The sequence below is a fragment of the Artemia sp. Qi Xiang Cuo genome, chromosome 15 (assembly GCF_049724085.1).
Source record: "Artemia sp. Qi Xiang Cuo chromosome 15, ASM4972408v1, whole genome shotgun sequence".
NCBI lineage: Eukaryota > Metazoa > Arthropoda > Branchiopoda > Anostraca > Artemiidae > Artemia > Artemia sp. Qi Xiang Cuo.
In genome coordinates, this window is record NC_142808.1 from 26402006 (window position 1) to 26423849 (window position 21844).

The 21844-nt window shown below is 37.7% G+C and overlaps 2 protein-coding genes across 3 annotated transcripts in view; one reads left to right on the plus strand and one right to left on the minus strand.

The window, feature by feature from the left end:
- Positions 1 to 7889: 7889 nt before the first annotated feature.
- Positions 7890 to 9887, plus strand: LOC148943503 (uncharacterized). Its single transcript, XM_089101153.1, has one exon. It carries the CDS (start codon positions 7890 to 7892, stop codon positions 9885 to 9887), a length of 1998 nt encoding a protein of 665 aa, XP_088957279.1.
- A 7891-nt stretch (positions 9888 to 17778) lies between these two features.
- Positions 17779 to 21844, minus strand: part of IntS9 (integrator complex subunit 9) — a 118376-nt gene continuing 114310 nt past the window's right edge. For both annotated transcript variants that reach the window (XM_089101047.1, XM_089101049.1), the window contains one exon: positions 17779 to 17956. In XM_089101047.1, coding sequence (XP_088957173.1) covers positions 17840 to 17956 — 117 coding nt within the window. In that variant the 3' untranslated portion in view covers positions 17779 to 17839. The remainder of the gene's footprint in view (positions 17957 to 21844) is intronic.

Consider the following 21844-nt stretch of genomic DNA (forward strand, 5'->3'; position numbering starts at 1 on the left):
CTACGAATGGCTACGAAATCCAGCTCAGAAAAGTAAAAAAAATAGCAACCCACACATCCCAAATCATTGGTTTCAGACACCACACACCTACGAAAGACTAAGAAATCCGGTTATGAAAAGTCGGAAATAGCAAATTACATATCCCAAATCATAGGTTTCAGACAACACTCACCTATGAACGGCTAAGAAACCTATCTCAGAAAAGTCAAAAATAGCAAACTAGTCATCCCAAACTATAGGTTTCAGACAACAAACACCTATGAAAGGCTAAGAAATCCAGCTCAGAAAAGTCAAAAGTAGCAATCCACCCATCCCAAATCATAGGTTTCATAGAACACACGCCTATGAAAGACTAAGAAATCCAGCTCAGAAAAGTCAAAAATAGCAAACTACATATCCCAAATCATCGGTTTCAGTCAACACACACCAACGAAAGACTAAGAAACCTAGCTCAGAAAAGTCAAAAATAGCAAACTATTCATCCCAAACTATTGGTTTCAGACAACATTCACCTACGAAATACTAGAAAACCTTAGCTCAGAAAAGCCTGAAATAGCAAACTATACATCCCAAATCATAATTTTCTGACAACGCATACCTATGAAAGGCTAAGAAATCCAGCTCAGAAAAGTCGAAAATAGCAAACTACACATCCCAAATCATAGGTTTCAGACACCACTCACCTATGAAAGACTAAGAAATCCAACTCAGAAAAGTCAAAAATAACAAACTACATATCCCAAATCATAAGTTTCACTCAACACACATCAACGAAAGGCTAAGAAACCTAGCTCATAAAAGTCTGAAATAGCAAACTACTCATCCCAAACTATTGGTTTCAGACATCATTCACCTAGGAAATACTAGGAAACCTTAGCTCAGAAAAGCCTGAAGTAGCAAACTACACATCCCAAATCATAGGTTTCAGACAACACCCATCAAGGAACGCCGGGTGCTCGGGGAGAGCCTTTGCGGGTCTTGGGGCCCCTTGTGGGTCATTGGTCATTTGGGAGCTCGGCGGGACCTTGGGGGACGGGGGGATGGGCTGTGGGGTCCGGGGATGGCTTGGGGGGGTCGGGGTGGGCGTGGGGGGCGCCGGGCGGGTCTGTGGGTGCCGGGGGGGCATGTGGGGACCGGTGGAGGGCCTTTGGGACCCCGTTGGTCCTTTGGGAGCTCGTTGGGCCTTTGGGGGGCCCGGGGATGGCCTTTGGGGGTCTGGGTGGGCCTTTGGGGCGCCGGTGGCCCTTTGGGAGCTTGGGGGCCTTTGAGTGTCCGGGGGGACAGTTGGGAGCCTGGGGGACATTTGGGGCCTGGGGATGGCCTTTGGGGGTCTGGGTGGGCCTTTGGGGGACCGGTGGAGGGCCTTTGGGAGTTTGGGGGGCTTTGAGGACCGGGGGCTTCCTTCGGGGTTGGGGTAGGAGGATTGGAACCCTTTGGGGTTGGGTTAGAGGACCTCACAACACTGTTCAAATGAAACTTGTGTATTATAACGACCACACTCAAATTCTCTTCTAAAATCTCTTCAAAAATCTTCTTTTAAAATGTCTCTATCTGTTTCGCCGAAATAGTTCCATAACCTGTCTAAAACGGTTTCGCCCAAATAATCCCTAAACGTAAATTCAGCGTGTTCCTTTGTTATTGGCATCTCTGCGCTAACGCATTTCAAATTAATATGAAACCTTTTCGCGCGCTAAAACAATTCATCGCTAAGATGTTTCTTGCCTAATTGTTTCCATGGCCTTTGGTTATTAATATCCTTTGGAGTTCGACCAGTAGAACTGTTCCCGAGGCAAAGACATTAATGATTTGGATCTATTCCTGGAGAAATGTTTCTAGGCGAAAATTTTTAAAGTCTGACAGATGATGTCATTGATTGATTGATCTGTCAAGAAAGGGGAAATTAATTTGTTGTTTCTAAGGGGAATTATTGATTCACGATAGGTGAATTGAGGTCGACAGCACAGGTGTTCTGACTCGTGACTACACCTCGTGGTTTATGGTTTTCTCAGTGAGAAAGTTCCTGTTTTTTCAAATTCTCACTGACAAAAACCATAAAAACATACAAAAATGTGAGAAAGTTCCTGTTTTTCAAATTCTCACTGAAAAAAACCATAAAAACAGAAATAAATGTTAAAAAATTCTTGGTTTTTCATGTTAGAAATTTCCTGTTTTTTCATTCACACTTACAAAACCATAAACCACGTGGTACTGTCACGAGCTCATGACCCCTCTCTACTAACATTATTATTACAATATCAAACAACACCATTTTAATTCATGGCTTACATTAAGTAAGCCTAAAATGGGCAGGGGCTTTTATTATAAATGTTTTAAGAGGAAATACAAGAATAGCTCTAGCTTTTGTATTTTACTATAGGCCTATCCATGTTTCTTTGTTCTTTGACTTCAAACACCCAGGTGATTGAATGATAGCCATGATAGCATATATATATATATATATATATATATATATATATATATATATATATATATATATATATATATATATATAATCTTCAGTCAGAACCTCTTCTTTCTAACTTTTTTTTCTGCTAACTTAGAAATAGCCTCATCCAAATCTATCTTTTTTGCTAAATTCTTTTCAATAGATAGCTTGGCTAAGCTCGATAGTCGAGCTTGGCTCATAGTAGATCTGAATATAAGCTGAGTTAAAAAAAAAATCGATAAAAGCAACAGAGACATATAATATCAGGTAAAACATTAATGCTAAAGTTAGATCAAGTTAGATTAAATTTAGATCAAGAGGCGACCCACCACAATGTTAAGCGATTCCCGGTCCTAGCGGTCGCAGAGAGACGGTGGTGATCGCATTTTGTAGCCTAAGCTCAAACTAAGAAACATGCAAAATTTCACCCCCCTCCGACTTTATCTTCATGGGGGAAAGTGGGCCGGAAGTTTCGACCCTCCCACCACAGCCCCCTCTAACGTTGAGGGGGATAAGAGGATAATTTAGAGGATAAGCTTTTCTAGGGCCTGGGAGCTTATCTTCAAAATTTCAGCTCAATCCGATCACTCCTTCCCTGTTTTCCAAAAACCAAGCATACTCACTTAATGTTCATCAAGTTATTATTTTACCTGACACACCCTCAGGCCAGGGTTGGCCACAGTTCTGGTTGAATGGGGGCTCATTTAAAGCGAAACCTGTTAGGGCCTTTTGATATTTTCAGACCGAAAAAATTATCCCCCGAATTTACATTTACGAAAAACCTCGTTTTCCTATAAGAGCCCATGGTCACTATTCCTGTCTTTCATGCGGAAGACCCGGGCTCGATTCCCCGTCAGAGTAAATTTTTTATATATTGAATTTAAAGTAGTATCTCTCAAATTTAAAGTTTAAAAAAGAAACTCAGTTTCTTTTTTAAATCCAATCTATTAAGTCCTTCGGCTCAAGTTCAGGCGTCTCCAGAAGAATATCACAGTCGGCCTTCAGCTTACAGGTAAGTCTCCACTGCTTTGATAACATGCCGTATACCCGCATGCTCGAAGAAAAGTTGAAAAAAGAAAATCTTACTGTGCATTTGATTTGAGTATTCAGGAATTAAAAGCCTTAACAAAAGAATCTTCAAAAGCGGGGGGTTTGTGGGGCGGCAGCCCTCCAACTTTAACTCATGACACGATCAGCTAACATTTAGTCAAGCAATAATACGTAATAAACTGTGCAAAAACGTGCAGAAATTATTTGAAAAAAACCACGTTTCCTAAAGAGTTAAAGACGCCCATTAACAAGTTCAAAACTTAAAACGTGCATGGGTTAGGAGGTACAGTTGGGGGGGGGGGGCTGCCCCCCCCCAAACCCCCCGTTTGCAGCCTCTTTGGTTAAGATTTTTATTTTGGGGGTCTACCGCCCTTCTCAACCCCTGCTTTTTCCCTTGCAAAGAAATGCTTTGCAACATGAACGAAGTCTGCTTGAATTTTTTACCGTAAGAACATCCTATTGCATCTCTTTGGATAGAAGCAGTACTGAGCCTGTTTGCTGGATTTTTTTTACAGGAGATTTTTCCCTAACCGATAACAAGCTATAATGTGATGAACTTAACAATTTTGAACAGAAAAAACAGGGAACAGAAGAAGGGCTCAGCATAAACAAGCAGTTTAGGTTCAGGTAGGTTCAGGCTCATCTATTTTTCCATCATACATAATCACAGTGAATACATAACTATACCTGGCACAGAGACAAGTTTGTAGTTATAACTGTAACAGACTGAGTTGTCATTGCCAAATTCTCTGAAGATTTAAAAAAAATGCCATTGAAACAGTTTCATTTGTGTTGGTACGACCAACTGATTGCAGGCTACAGGCCTTAAAAAATCTTAACAAAAGAGGCTGGAAAAGCGGGGGGTTTGGGGGGGGGGGGCAGCAGACCCCCAAATGTACCTCCTAATCCCTGTACGTTTTAAGGTTCGAACTTGTGACTCAGCCTCTTTAACTCTATAAACGTAGTTTTTTTCAAATAATTAGGAATAGAATCTGGAAGCTCATATTCAACAATAAACTGCAGTAGTCTCAAAGAACTCCATTTCAGAGCCATTTCTTCAGGGATGTTTGCCGCTTGTAATAACCTCCTCAGACGTGGGATTTCATTTAACATGTCTCCTGAAGATATTTCTTCGTAATTCTCAACTTAACAGCCCAATAATTTTAGCACTTCAGTTTCTGAACTCTTTAGCAAATTCTTGGTCTCCAAGATAGCAAACCGAAGTGATATTCCTTCCATGCCTTGGCAACACGTGTTGATTTCTTGTTGAAACGTCAATGCACTCTAACATCGATATTTTTAGTTCGTCTTCCATTTCCCTTCTTCATTTTAGAATAATTTTTCAATCTAACTCTCTTATATTTTCAGACCCATGAAATTAAACAGAATAGCAACAGAAAACAAAATTTAAACTAACGGCCCAGCTGTCTAAAATAACTCTCTTTGCATCGATGCTCAGAATTACACTGAGCGTAAACGTGCTCAAATGAAATTCTTTACCACGAGTCACAAGAGAATCGTTGATGACATGATATAGTCTTGCACAATTTGTGTTTTTACAGCTTTTCTTTGAGCCAAAGTTATTTTTATAAATAAAAAAAGGTATTTTCAAACACAACCTACCAACAAATTTGAATAATGCCAAGTAGCACTGTTACTTTGCTATCCCACTTTTTGCACGGCGGGCCCTAATCAATCACAAGTCCTTTTAGACCGATTTTTGTCACCCCTCCAGGACTGGAACCCGGGGTGGTCTTAGAGCGGAACCCGCTCTGATCGCTTTGAAGGATGAGGCTAATGAAAATGAAGGGAACAAATTCTAAACCAACTTTTTATACTCTGTTCTTTTGTATAAATCAAATCCAAATATTTCGAGCGAATTCAAAATTATTCCATTTCATGGCATATGTCTCCTTTTTCCTTTACAAAAAAGGAGAAAAACGCCAGGTCCCCATGTTATAGCTCCATAAGATAATCCGCTTCTATCGGAACTGGTATGTGTCTCTTATTTATCTTCGTAACGGTATAAGATAGGACGATTCTGACTCCACCATTCAGTTCCTCGTGCTGAGTTTACTCACAACGCATAACATAACGATGTCTGTCGTGCTGGTGCTTTCGATTCTAGTGTGCATTCTCATTTGCTGCATAGTGCGCAGCAGCGAAGTCTCAATCGTTCTGTTGTGCGGGTATCTAAAAATCTGTATGCGAGATTATGTGTTGTCATGAAAGTACCTACTCGTCATGGTTATGTAATGTGTAAAGCCGTGATTCGAATTTGAAAAGGAATCCGCCAGGGTGGTGTAACTTCGCCACCATTGTAAAAAAATTGTGTGGTTGCACCCCAGAAAAAGGCTAGAATTAGTTTTGTTTTTAGAGGTTTGGACCTTTCCATACTCAATTTAGCGGACGACATCCTGAATGTAATTAGAACTGTATCGTCTTTTGAGGAGAATTTTTCTGTGCTTAGTAGGGAATATGCTGAAATTGGTCTCAATTTTAATGCTTCGAAGTGCGAGGTCCTTACTTTCCGTAAATCTGTTGGTGATGTTGGATGCGTACAGTTAGGAAATCAGAGTGTTCAGTTATCTGCTTGAATTAGGCCTAATTACCTCGATCCTCCGATAGGGGGTAGTGTAAAACGACAAGGCACTCCTTATCTTTCGTATAAGTGAAAAACTTAGAAAAGCGTTTGGTGTGCTAGTTTGCTGTAAAGCTTGCTAAAGCAGGCGTATTCTCGCCCATGTCTAGCAACGATTTTGCGATGCCTCATGTCCTCGCGTTTACTCCATTTTGGAATATGTTTACGGTAACTGAAATTTCTTTTGTGTATACCCTTATGGGCTAGCAACAAAAGACTAGTGTCAGTCTACGGGTTAACATGGCTGAGCAGCGTCGCGGTCGCTATTTTTCTAGGCTCGATAGGAGAAACAGCCTCCATCCTGCTACGTGTTAGTAGAATTATTTGAATCTATTCTCGGTAGTATAGTTTTCTTTGTGAGTGTGTTCTTCTTTCTTTTTTTTTTTCTTTTTTTTTTACCTCATCTACTCCATATTGAACCCTTGTGTGTTTTTTTGGGCAATAAAGAAATTTATTGATTGATAACTCATTTTCGACCAAAATGGGATGCGTCACACTTTTAATTATCATAGCCGAACTAGCAATGAAATGGGAACACATAGATTGTGTCGATTCTTTTGTTTATTGCAGTACCCTATTATGCTACCTCGCTGTTTACGCTAAAATTTTCATAGAACTTTTAAAACAGCTTATTATTATAATTAAACGGGCCTTGTGTTTCAGGAGTCATTCTTAAATGACTGGAACAAAAACGTAAAGAGCGAGGTATTGAGGAGGCCTCATATACATTGTAATTCATGTTCGTTTTAAGTCGTAATGTTGCTAATTACTTTAAGTTGAAAAAACTTGTTTTTTATTTTATTTAATCATTTTCGAAGGATGGGTATAGCCTACCCCAAGTTTTGCCCGCCAAAAAAATAGGATCTAAAAACTATTTGCAAGGACCGAGAACCCAAGCCTTTGAGTAAAACAGGGTTTCTCCTATTTAGTATAATTCCCAGAAGATGACGTGACCTTTTCAACTCCATATTCTTAATTCTAATTTTCTGTTGTTATTGGAAACTGACAACCCTTTTAAAAGACCAATGTTTTTTTTGTAATTTACACCAACCAAATCCCGGGCGCTTTAAGTTTTCACCTCAAATTAATAGTTTAAAACAATTTTACGAAAATTGGGTGTATTATACTTTCATAAAATACCATACAGGCAGTTTCGTTATTTGGAATTCATCCCCTTATCCTCCATGCCCCCTCTCAGTATTGCCTTTATTGAAAAAAAGAAAGAAAATGCTTCTATCCTGAAGTCTCTATCTACTGAGACAAAACTATGGAATATCTATGTTGTAAGTTGATATGGTATTCTGAGAACACCTTCTCAGAAGGGGCCCTCCCCAGGCCACTCAATACGTCTCTAGTTGGTAGATAGGGTAAAATTTTACGGATATGTAGGATACCTCCATAAAGAGAGCTATAAAACAAGGAGAACCTAGCCCCAGGGGGTCCATAAGTTGAAACTGGGGTACCCTTACCCGGGGGTTCATAAATATAGGGGGAGGAGGAAGACGGCCCTTCTGATGCACACTGAGCAGGGCCCCCCGGCGTATGAACATGTCCCGTTAGTTTCAAACCTTCTTCCAGCACTAGGTTAAATTGTATGGCACTGCCGGATACCATAGTGGGAGGATCCTCTCCAGGAGGACAACTGTAAAAGGGCGGAAGATACAGACCTGGACAGCGGCCTTTGCAAGTTGATGGAGAGGAATGGCTTCCCACCGTCAATGAATCAGCTGAGAGACTATATGTTTTCAAATTATGAACACAGACTCAAAATATCAAACTAGAAGTGCTACCGTGTCCGGGGAAACTGACGACCCTTGTGATTTGATGATGATAAGGAATGAGAATGATGATGAATTTGCCACCACGTACGGGGAAGCCGACGACCATAAAAAAAGGACGACTCCCAGACGGGATGAGAGTTTAATATCGGCGAAAAACACTCTCAATATTGGTACACTAAATACTTGGACTTTAACTAAACCTGGCAGAATGTATCTGGTGTTGAAAGAGATTGATAGATACAAGTGGGGTATAGTCGGTATGTCGGAGACACACCTTCCTCAAATCGGAGAAGAAAATATCCTTGAAACCACTTTCCTACTGTCGCGACCTTCTGATGGTGTCCATCAGCAGGGTGTCGGCTTCATCCTCTCTCCGGCCGCCAAAAGGTCACTAATGACTTTCACTCCTGTATCGGAGAGAATAGCGACCATCCGCCTGAAAGGGCCCATCAAAAATCTCTCAGTCGTCCAGATATATGCCCCGGATTCAGCCCGTAGTGAAGAGGAGTGCGACCAATTCTACTTTCAGCTACAAAGCGTCACTGACCAGATCCCCAAAAATGATGTACTTATCGTGTTGGGTGACTTTAATGCGATAGTTGGCAGTTGCCATGCTGGTCGAAAAGATGTCATGGGCCCACACGGACATGGCCGTCTTAATGCAAGGGGAGAACGGCTTATTGACTTCTGCAGGGAGAATGAACTCTACATCACTAATACCGCTTTCAAGCACAGACACCGCCGAAAGGTAACATGGAGATCCCCTGATGGAGTCACTGAATATATGATTGACTACGTCCTTGTATCCGAACGTTGGAATTCACCTGGAAGGGACATTGTCTCACTAGCCGGTGAACATTTTGACTCGGGCCGCACGCTCTTGATGTCCAAAATCAAGTTGAGGTTGAAACGTCTCCCAAAAACCACAAAAATCCCAAGATTCCGAACGGAACTCCTCCAAAACCCCACCAAAAAAACCACGAATAACTGTAGCGTGTCTACAAAATTTCGCGACATCTTGAGTACAACCAATCCCCTCGCAACTCCCGAAGAGATTGATCGCTTGGCTGAACAAGCCACTTCTGCAATCCTCGAGACTGCAAGCGACATCCTTGGTAGAAAAGCCAAAGTTGAAAAACCTTGGATCACTGAAGAAATAATTCGATTATGCCACCAGAAACGCCTACATAACAACAAATCTGACCGAAGCAGCCGAGACACCTACAAACATCTCAAACGAAAAGTTGAGCGTGAAATGAGGAAGGCTTTCCACACGCATATCGCCAAAAAGTGCAAGGATTGTGAAACTCAGTTCAAGAAAGGCAACAGCCAAAATCTCTTCAAAACAGTCAGCGAACTATCATCCAAAAAAGATCCCTCAACTTTCGTAATCCTAGACAAACAGGGGAACGACATCAGTGATGCCAAGAAGAAGCTCGAACAATGGAAGGAATACTTTAAGGAGAAACTGAACCCTGAAGTAATGACCGACCCAAATGTCCTAAAATCCTTCCCAATCATAGATCGAGGCCCCCCTCCACCGCCGCTTAGAAGCGAGACCAAAGCGGCTACAGAATCCCTAAAGCGAGGCAAAGCTCCGGGGCCAGACGGTGTCACTGCTGAACTGATAAATGTTGGTTCAGAAGACGTTGTCGAACTATACCACAGTCTTATATCAGTCACCTGGTCTACTGGACACGTCCCGCAGCAGTGGTGCAAGGCAGCAATAGTCCCAATACACAAAAAAGGCTCGAGGAAAGAATGTGACAACTACCGGCCCATCAGCCTCACAAGCCACCAAACCAGAATCCTGACCAAGATCCTGCTTCGCAGAATTCAAGCAATCACCACCTCTGTTCTTGGCGAGTATCAAGCGGGCTTTCGATCGGGACGATCAACTATTGACCAAATCTTTACTGTGCGTCAGCTGATGGAACGGTTCTTTGAGTTTAACAGAGACCTCTATTAGCTCTTTATTGACTTCCAACAGGCCTTTGACCTAATATGGAGGAAAGGCTTGTGGCATATTCTAAGACACTATGGTGTCCCAGATGAAATAGTCAGAATCACTGAGGACATGTACAACCAATTTAAAAGTCAAATACTAACCTCTGGTTGGCTCTGTGGTAAATTCCCAATAACTTCCAGAATCCTGCAAAGATGGATTCTCTCGACACACTTGTTTAACCTGTTTCTGCATGCCATCCTCTCCCTGATACCCGTCGAATATGGAGTCAGAATAGGAGGAATCTTAATTGACAAACTAGTATATACGGATGATATCGTCTAGATGTCCACTACCGCGCAAGAACTCCAGAGACAGGTTGACTGTATCTTCCAAGGAACAAAGCCGTTTGGTATGCAGATTAACGCAAACAAGACCAAAATCATGGTCACATCACGACAGGAGATAACAAACCTCCCCTCGATAGTAATAAACGGTGAACAAGTGGAAAGAGTCGATCAATTCCTTTACCTCGGCAGTCTCTTACAACTGCCACAACAGCTGACAACTGCCACACTGTCGACATTAATCGCCGCCTCGGTCTTGCTAGCTCTAGCTTCAAAAGACTATCAAAAATCTGGAAATCTAACCACCTTTCGAGCCATCTGAAAGTGCATCTATTCAACAGTCTGATCATACCCATTGCTCTATATGGGTGTGAAACCTGGACATTAAAAGATTAAAACGAGCGCAACCTCCTTAAGTTCAAAATGAGATGTCTGCGCCGGATAGCCAAGATCAAATACACTGACCATATCACAAACGAAGAAGTCCGAAGAAGGGTGAAGTCGCAAGACACTATCCGGAACAAAATTCGAAAACAGCAGCTGCGCTGGTTCGGCCACGTAAAACGAATGAATCCCGAATGCTTACCAAAGATCGCGCCTGAAGAGACAACTTAATAACTTCGACCACGGGAAAGACTTCGCAAAAGGTGGATAGATAACTTTGACCGGCAAGGCATTGCCCAACTATCCCGAACTGCACTTGACAGAACAGCATATCGAGCCCTAGTTCATCAGATTTCTTTGAAAGGAGTGGCCCCAAGACGTCCCATGAGGATAGATGGGACTTAAGTAAGTAAGTAAGTAAGTTGATATCAACAAACAAGTCTGAAGCCAACTTGAACTGAAAAAGAAATTTTGCTTGTCTTTCCCTTTCTGGCGTTGGCTCTTTCAGTTTATATGGGATAGGATTTTATTTCTGAAAGTACTGACCACCAATCTTGTCCCTTTGAACACTGCTCCAGCAACATATTTAGCTACCCTCTTTATTTATGTATATTGTGAAACTAAAATTTCCTTACGGAAGTTGGGGTTTTATTTTGTGGTTTATTGACTGATGATGCAAATTTGGCACCAACAAAAAGATGCTATCGAAAAAGAGACGTTTTTCAATCTTATCGGGGAAGTACAAGAGTAGAGCATTTGAATTTGAGATAAAGGAGAAACTGAAAAAGATGCTAATTTTTACCGTTTACGGAGACGATGCCCCGTTTTTGCAGATATTTTGTTGGCTTTCTAACTTGAAGAAGCGAAGGGAGGGGAGGGGGTCAAATATGGCAGCTTAATCATCTTCAGTCTCCTTGCTGAACTCGAAAAACACCAGTAAAGGAACCCCATCTTAGTGACGTGTTTGTGACGTCACTATTTTTAGTGACGTGGTGATTTTCAATTTGGTGCTCTAAGTTTGGTGCTCATCCTCATGTGCGATTATTCTGATTTGCATTGTTGTTGTTTTTTGTTTTATATTTAATATTGTTTTGTATGTGTTTGTTTACCACCGTATTAGTGGGTCAGAAATAAATTATTATTATTATTAGTTCCTTTTCATCCTCTTGTGCGATTATTCTGATTTGCATTGTTGTTTTTTTTTATATTTGATATTTTTTTATGTCATTTCCTTTTACTTTCTGTTACTCCACGTATGAGGGAGAAATGAGTCAGATTATATCTTTGTAACCAAAGAGCATGGATCAGAAAACGAACAAAAAGAATACATTCGAAAACTAGGCCAAAGTAACAAAACAAAGCGTGTGAGTGAGTCACAGCGTAACAAACGCTCTTAGAAACTAAAATTCCATTCTTTGAATAGCACCTGAAAATACGTAGGAAAAAACGGTACTTATGCACACACCGCTTTAGACTGTATCAAGGAAAGCAGACACGAAACCCGCTAACGGGTATTTGCAATAGAGAAATGTAATGCAAAACGTGGTTTTCATTGCGTTTATAATATTTAAAGTGTTTTTTTTGGGGGGTAAGGGGGTGGGGCAAGGTACCTAGGTTAGGTTAGGTTATCTATTTAATATATGCTATGCTTTACCCCCCCCCTAATGTACAAATATATAGCCCAAATTTGGTTCTAAACTATTATATATTCATTTTATTTAATTTTTTTATTTGCATTAACCAAACTTGACTTCTTTCGTGTGTACCATTTAGTGCACAAGTACCGAAAAAACATCTTAGAAAACTGCCAAAAACAAAAATCCAGTCGGATTCCCGTAATTGAAATTGCTTTTATGGAACAGAAAATTTAAACTGTTCTACGGAGTGTATTCAAGAATTTGAATTCAGAGGAATACAAATGTCGTTTTTACAGGAAGGGGGGGGGGGGAATGGTATCATCCATTTGTTAATGCAAGTCTATACTAGATTTTATGAAGTTGTTAACAATTACAAGGGTTACGCAAACACTCATTTTAAATGAGATGATGTATAAATTTTCAGAGTTTCCTTGGCAAAAATAGACTAATGCAGTTAGCAACATTTCAAGTTGGTCGGTCGTATTTAGCATTCATTAGCAACAAGAGTTCCCTGGGGGGGGACGTCAACCCCCCTTGGGTACACCACTGTGTATTGCGCATTAAAATTTTTTGTATACATGAGAACCGAGAATACACAAAAATAATTTAATAATTTAAGATTATAAATTAGGCTTTAAGTTTTTCATTGTGGCAAACTATAGATAGATAAATATTTATTGCAACAAAAGCATAATGGAATATTTGGTACTGCTCTATTAGCCGGGCAACAAGCATCAAGAAAAGCAAAAAATCAGATAGCCATTACCCGGTAATTTAATGTGACGCAGCATAAACAAGGGTTTCTCACTCTGGAAACTATATTTAAACTTTATTTTTTTGGGGTTTAGGGGGGAAAAGGTACCTAGGTTAGGTTCCGTATTTAACATATGCTATGCTTTACCCCCACCGCCCTAATGTGCAATAATATAGCCCAAATTTGTTTATGAACTATTATATTTTCATCCTATTTTGTTTTATTTCGTTAGCATTAACCAAACGTCACTTCTCGCGTTTTGCCCGGCTACTAGAAAAGTGCCGAATATTTTCATATTTTAAAAGAAATCCTTCCGTTTTGCTTAATCATAAATATTTGTGATATATGTGAAAAACAAGACTTCTTGAACGAACAATAACAATAAAAAGATGTTTCATTGTTTTTACTTTTTCTTTCTTTTTCTGTAACGCTAAAAATGCTTTGTCAGGAAATGCAAAAAATTCATCCATCATGTCTGTTTTTTTTTTGTCCTGGAGAATCCTGTTATTTTTCTTTTTCTTGTCGTCATGTTTATACAATTTGGTCTGAGATTCTTCTGTCTGATCTCTCACTGGTGGATTTGTTTTTTGGGTTCCACATTTTTTGTTAGGTTGTTTTTGCTTTCGTACGCTTGGGAAGTGATCCATTTTGTTTCCACCAATTATCACTTCTGTTAGGAAACTGAGCCAAGCGTTAAAAGTCAAATATTTACCCATATAATATTCGAAGAAAACTGTGTGTTCGTTTTAAATTCATTGCTAAAGTCAGTTCCTTCAAATTCTTATATTAAAACAAGTATGAGTCAGTTGAACAAAAAGGTCAATGGCGGCGTTGAACCGAGACAAATATCAAACAGTTGGAAATTGTCAGAATTGAAAACCGATACCCCCCCCCCCCCATTCAAAACGAATAACATGTAATTCTGCATGAATATGCCTTTGTTTTTCCTTTTTTACGTTTTCGTCCAGCAAGTGGCTTAGGACCGGTTTAAAGACTAATCAGCGCTAGGGCTCAATCCATCGCCAACATCGTCTTGCTCAGACAGCTTTACGATGAGAGAGGTAGAAAAACACCAACTGGAACCGCTTGATTTCTCCGCATTTTTTATAGTTTCCATATACTATACTTTTTTGTTGTATTTTTTCTTGAGGATTTAGTGATTGAGCTACGGTTAGCTACTTCTTTCTTTTTCAGAAGGGCATATTCGCAGATCTTTTATACATCATTGAATGCAATTTTTTCATTTGCTTGAAAACAATAGCACCCCTTCTCCCTTCATTTCGAAGGTGAAAATTGAAAAGAGAACGATCGTATATCAGACAAATGAACATATAACATTTCCTTTGTTCATGCATTCCACGTTTCATCTATCTTACTGACAAAGCTAGGATCCCTTCAAAACTAATTGCAAATGAAAGGAGACCCATAAATTAATAAATACATCAACATAAATACCTAGTGTAAATCTAAACTAATGAAGAATATTGCATAATGTTGAATTAATTTTCTTAATTACAATAATAATTAGGGATTTCTCCCCTTGAAGGAAATAGAAGTTTCTTTTTGATTTGTGATAATACAACAGTGTAAATTGTTAAAAAATATTGCAGTTCATTCAACATTCTTTTTACATTTTTACTGCATTTATTCGGAAAATTTACATTTATTACATTTCCAGGCTTGCTTCCAGTGGAGCAGTGGAGCTGAATCCTAAGCCCGCTCCTCTTAATGCCTCATTATAGCCCGTGGCTACATACACAAGTTGCCAGTGTATTTTTTTTTTTTTTTTTTTTTTAATTGGCATTATGATCCAACCGTCGTTGAGAAATGTGTCCAAATACAATGTTAACCAAAAAAGGTTTAAGGGGGAGGGGTGAATTATTAATTATACATAATTATATATTGCGTATATATATACATAATTATATATTGCGTATATATATACTATATATATATATATATATATATATATATATATATATATATATACATATATATAGATTATATACACATACACACACACATATTACATTATACATATATATTACATATTACACATATATATATATATATATATATATATATATATATATATATATATATATATATATATATATATATATATTATATGTATGACTATACATAATTATATTATTATTATTTACACTCGCAACGACTATGAAAATTCAGTGACTAGACAATTTGTGAATATAACGAAGTAATGATTTGGTTATATAGTGTTTAGTCTAGAACAGGCAATAAACTGCATTGTTGCCAAAATAAGAAAAAAACAAGAAATAAAATACAAAACAGACCTACAAAAGTAGTAATCTTAGTATTTATATTAGGGCTATATCCGGGCATTAGGGTGGGGTCGGGGTCTCGATGGCTGGGATCCAAATAAACTGAAAGCGAAAACAAAAAGGATGATGAGATGGTTTACTTCTTTATTCGCCTCGGTCGTTGATATTTTTTTTGCCTTTTTTGGTTCTACGTTGTGCTTTAATAAGTTTGCGAAAATGAATGAAGTTTAAGTGGAAGCGGGTCTGATATTCTAATAAATAAAAAGTTTCTTAATGTCAAGAATGTTGGTATTATGCTGTTTAGTTCCGAAGAGGCGATAAACTGCACTATAACCATTAAAATACGTATAAAATACGTACAAAACGTATAAAATACGTTGAATATTGAAATCGTAATAAAAAGCATTTTGCAGAAAAATACGAAGAAACATCATTAAGTTAAAATTGACAACTCCGTAAATATAACCTCTCCCAATGAGGATTAAATTGGATCATGGGCCCCCATATGGGGGGGAGAGCAGATGGGGGCTCCAGCCCCAATCCCCCTGGCTGAATGATGCTGCCTTATATTTTTGTTTTGAGATTTCTATTATACAGCATTGGACCAGTTAAGCCCCCCTCCCATAGAATTCAGCTTATGGGCACCCATGAATTGAATTAACTGGGTATGCAATAAGAAGCAGTTTAAAAAGAAAAAAAAACTTCAATGAACCACATAGAAAATAGGTTACCTCTATTCTTGGCCCATATACAGGGATTGACTTCGGGGGAAGGGGGAAAATGAAAAAATGTCTGAATTATTAAAAGATAACCAATCCCCTAACAAAGATTTGGAGGCTGGAGGGGGATGGAGGAGGGGGCTAGTCCCCTGGATACGGACCAATAAGCTTGCACGAGCAAAGTCAAACCTAGTTCGAGAATGCCTTGCAGTATTTGGTTATGCATAACGCTGTCGGCTGAAAAATTGGTGAATACAATAAATGTCAGAACCTGGAGGCTTATTCAGTCTCAAATCATGGACCAAAAGAAGATAAGTAATATTTTACCCATTATTTTATCATATTTACAGCAGAAAAACATCTTGTTGTATCAGTTTTTGTCAATGTTCCAGCTATTAGATATATAATTCAACTGTTATGTAAAAAGCATGTATAACAAAAGTTTTTGAAACAAAAATGACTAATTATATGGAAAATAAACTAATTAACAGGAACTCGTGTTACTTTTTACATTTGGGAAGAGGCTCATGGCCCCTTGTGTACATACTTAATCAGATATTAATACAATAAAATTTTGAAGGGGGGAGTAACATCTTAGGAAGTCACAATTATGATAGAACACAAACAAAAGGTAAATTATATGAAAAAGAAATATAGAATAGGATAGGAAGATATAGAATAGGAAAAGCCATAAAATTAAGAGATATGGTGTAAAGCAGAGGAAAGGATATCGAACAGCCTTACTTAGCTTACTTGTCTGGCCTGAAATTTTGCGTGTCATTTGTTCAAATTTTATTTCTAATTTTAGTGTACTTTTTAAGAGCAAAACTAAGAGTACAATATTTACCATTTTTATACGCTGGGGGGCAATTCCCAATCTTGATTTGAGTGCAGTTTTTGTTTACATTTTCACTAATACATCACGCAAAAAAAACCTTATGAATCTACCAATCCAAAAAAATCAGCCTGGGCCCTTGTTTTTCGCGTTTATTTTTGTGGCCATTCAAGCTGAACTAATCAAGCTTGAAACGTGGAATCAATGCAGAATAATTTTGAATCATGAGAATAAAATATATATATTTTTCGAACCGTTGCTCAATATATTGAGCTACGTTTGCTATTTTGAGATGTATTGAGAAACAAGAAAGTCTATCTGGTAGTAAGAAATGCTTCTAACTCCATCTTTCAATATCTTTCGTGGTTTGGGTGCTATCAGCATAATTACACCAGCTATCTTCCATTCTCTTTTTAAATTAAAAATTCAGATTGATTTTTCTAGAATTTTTATACATTTTTAAAAATAATCCAATGTTTTTACAAAATAGAAACACATGTTAAATACCAACATAATGAAATAACATCGATATTTTTACAGTGGTCACGTTGTTTTCTAATTATTGAAGACAACAAAATAGATTCTAAAATCGGTAAATATTTACCAAATCATATTATTGAGTTAGGAATAAAGTGAATACACCATTCGATGCCTTTCTTTTATGTTGATTACGAATATTATAATCATTTCTATCGAAAATGAATTTTAGCCCCCCCCCCTATATATGCCAATTCAGGGTATATATTTCTACATTAGGGGGAGGGGGTAAAGTTTAAACTTACCTCCCATTTACATCAGAAACAAAATTTGCCCCTCCCCCGCCCTAATGTAGAAATATACACCCTGAATTGGCATGTATAGGGGGGGGGGGACTGAAATTCATTTCCGATAGAAATGATTTTTATATTCGTAATCAGCATAAAAAAAGGCATCGAATGGTGTATTCACTTTATTCTTAACTGAATAATATGATTTAGTATATATTTACCCTAAAATCTTAATTCTGGTTAAATAGCGAAAGAAGACTTTCCGTAACTTTTCTTCTCACAGTAGCATTTTCACATTCAATGGCAGTTCGGCTTCCGTCAACTACTACTGCCGCATCATCTGTTGACTGGAATAAAAAAATATTGATAGACTACATAGTTTAGTATAGTATTGTACAATATATTTTATACTAAAGACCCAGCAGGGCCATGGTCCCAAAAAAAGAAGAAAAAACCCAACAAGGACAATTAAAAGAATCAATTAAAAAATTGAAGAGAACAATTAAAGAGGAAAAACACCATTCGAAAACACTAATTCAAAACACCATTCAAAAACAAAAACACTAATTCAAAAACACCATTCAAAAACAAAATCATCATATAAAACCCTCATGGTTGATCATTCTCACACAATTAAACGGTGCCAGATTCCTGTTACTACTAAACTACCCATTTTTCCACAAACAGCTCTTCTCTCTCATTCATTCACAAACTTTCTTTCTCAAATCGCTTAACCCTCCACATTTCTCTAGAAAATGCAACGTATTTTCCCTCCCACTCTCTATGTGTCGGACAACTGTAAGCACTACTCTTCATATGAATAATTTAATTATTTTTTCTATAAGTGTGAGCATCGATTTGTTCACTATTCTTCTAGCAACGCTTTATCTAACATACCATCATTATAAACTATATTCCATTGAACTATATTTGAAATACTTAGAATAGAATGCTTCAGTTACTTATGTATAATCAAATTACCAATCAGTTAAATTATGCGAATTAACCTTTCTATTGAAAGTTAATGACAGTAGATCTTTACGAAGGAGAAGACGAATACAAACATTGAAGATATTAATTTGTTTTAAGAAGTATATTATAATTAGTTAATTAGTATATTATAATTAATATATTATATTAAAAGTATATTATAATTAGTTAAGAATATATTTTGGCACCTAAACTGGTGCCAAAATATATCAATGTGATGGATTCATGTTTTCCTTGGCCAAAGAAAGTAAATATTTTTAGGGATTGAATTTCTAAAACATGCCTCAATTCACATATAATGCAGATTTATTTTTGAATCAAACAGTTCGTGGTAACGAACTGTAAGTAAGGAGCGACCCGGCTCAATGGTAACCGAAACTCTAAAAAACGGAATTTTGATACCAATAGATACATCAAAAGAATCATATTTAATTCAGATTTCAAAAATATAAGTTTCATCAAGTTTAATTTTACCCATCAAAAGTTACGCGCCTGAGAAAATTTGGCTCATTTTCGAAAAAAGGGGGAAAGACCCCCTAAAAGTTATAGAACCTTAATGAAAATTACACCATCATATTCAGCGTATCAGAGAACCCTACTGTAGAGGTTTCAAGCTCATATCTACAAAAATGTGGAATTTTCCATTTTTTGCCAGAAGAAAGATCACGGATGCATGTTTATTTGTTTTTTTTTCTTTTCCCCAGGGTTAATCATATTGACCCGGTGGTCCTAGAATATCGTAGGAAGGCTCATTGGAACGGAAATTAAAAGTTCTAGTGCCCTTTTGAGTGACCAAAAAAATGGAGGGCACCTAGGCCCCCTCCCACGCTCATCTTTTTTCTCAAAGTCACCCAATCAAAATTTTGAGATAGCCATTTTGTTCAGCATGGTCGAAAATCTATTAACTATGCCTTTTAGGATGACTTAATCCCCCACAGTCCCCGGGGGAAGGGCTTCAAGTTATGAACTTTGCCCATTGTTTACATATTGTATTGGTTATTGGGAAGTATACAGACATTTTCAGGAAGGATTTTTTTCTGGTGGGGTGGGGGGCTGGAGGAGGGAGCTACTCGGGAGAATATTTCCGTGGAGGATGTTTCTTTGGGGTAGGGGCATTTCTATGAAGGGGGCGCCGGATTTCCAAGCATTATTTAAAAAACGATCAGAAATTAAATTTAAAAAAACAAGTTTTTTAAACTGAAAGTAAGAAGCAACATTAGAATTTAAAACGAACAGACATTATTACGTATATGAGTGGGTTCACCCCCAAGTCAATACCTCGCTCTTTACGCTACAGTTTTTTTTAGTGGTTTCAAAAGAGCTATCTATTCTAATTAAACGGCTTTTGTGATTCAGGGGTTTGTGAATTAAAAAAAAAATTTACTTTTAACGTAAAGAGCGTGTTATTGACCAAGGGGAGAGCCCCCTGATATACGTAATAACATATACGAAATAAAAAAAAAAAAACAATAAAAAAAAACAAGCGATATGGCTCAATAGTAACCGAAACTTTTAAAAACGGAATTTTGATGTCAATAAATATATAAAAAGAATGGGCTTATAATGCCAATTCTAAATATGTAAATTTTATTAAGTTTAGTATTACTCATCAAAGGCTACGAGCCTGAGAAAATTTACCTGATTTTTTAAAAGAGGGGGGAAACATGCCCTACAAGTGAAAGAATTTTAATGAAAATCACACCGTCAGATTCAGCGTATCAAAAAATCCTATTGCATAGGTTTCAAGCTCATATCTGCAAAAATGTAAATTACGTCAGAATCAAATTTAAAGACACCCATTTAGCAAAAAGAATAGTTAAATTTTTATGCCAATTTTGTTTACTTATTCAATGATGGTGAGCCAAAATAAAAGTTGCATTAACTAAAAAACGATCAGAAATTAAATAAAAAACAAGTTTTTTAAACTGAAAGTAAGGAGCGACATTAAAACGAACAGAAATTATTCCGTATATGAAAGGGGCTGTCCCCTCCTCAACGCCCTACTCTTTACGCTAAAGTTTGACTCTGTCTCAAAATTCTAGTTTTTAAAAAAATAAAAAACTTTAGCGTTAAGAGCGAGGGGTTATAATGGGGACAGCCCCGTTGATATACGGAATAATTTCTGTTCGTTTTAAGTTTTAACGTCGCTCCTTACTTTCAGTTTAAAAAACTTGTTTTTTTTATTTAATCCTTAGACGGAACAGGGCAAAACAACAGTGGACCAACTGGAATAAATATGCATGGCAGTAGAAGTGGAATGCCTATTAGTTGAAAGATTTCGAATTTTTATCAGTTTATTCATTGACGTTGGAAGCTTCTATCAACAAAAATACGGAATTTTGCATTTTTTTCCAGAAAAAAGATTATAAAAGCGGGTTTTTTGTAGACATTTTTTTTTACAGGAGTGATCGTATCGAACTAATGGTCTTAGAAGCAGGCGCGTCCCGACGGGGGTGGGGAGGGGCGAGCCACGTCCACCAACTTTTTTGGCATTTGGTAAAATTTTCGCCCAAGGCGAGAATTTCGGTAGAAATTTAGCAAATCAGCCGAAATTTAGCACAATTCTTGATTTTCTGCAGAAAATTCGGCTTAAATCACATAGCGATTCGGTAAAATTTACGAAGATCACCCCCTCAATAAAATGAGCCTCGGGACGCCCCTGCCTAGAAGGTTGGAATTGGGGTTAATTGAACGAAATTCAAAGTTCTAGTGACATTTTGAAGTGACTAAAAAGAGTAAGCCACTGGAAAGTGGCGTTTTCTACCATTTTCTGGAATTGAGTATCGATTTTGCTCCAAAGAGGACAAAGTTGCTATCAATAATTTTTTTTTGAATCAATTGCAAAAAAAATCAATGAGTTTTTTGCAGGTTTTATTTTTTTATCAATTGAAAGCTTTCGAATCTTTATTAGTTTATGGACTCCCCTCGCCGGGAATCTTACTTTTATTATTTTAATGTAATATCATAGGAAAAAGCATTCTTTTCAAAATAAAATGGGTAAAAGCTCTTCTTCAGGTAGTTTTTTTAGGTTTCCAGATTTTGGCCTTTAGACAATCATATTCCTGGCAGACTCATAGTGAATCATGTGTTAGAAAAGGAAATTTATGCTCAAGCTTCACCACAGTCCTCTTTCATCCTCGTTTTGACACTAAACTGCTTCAGTGCAGAGTCCAGACTGCTTGCAAAATAAATTTCTTAAGGTCCGAGCCAAATCCGCACTCTATTATAAAAATAAAAATTATCAT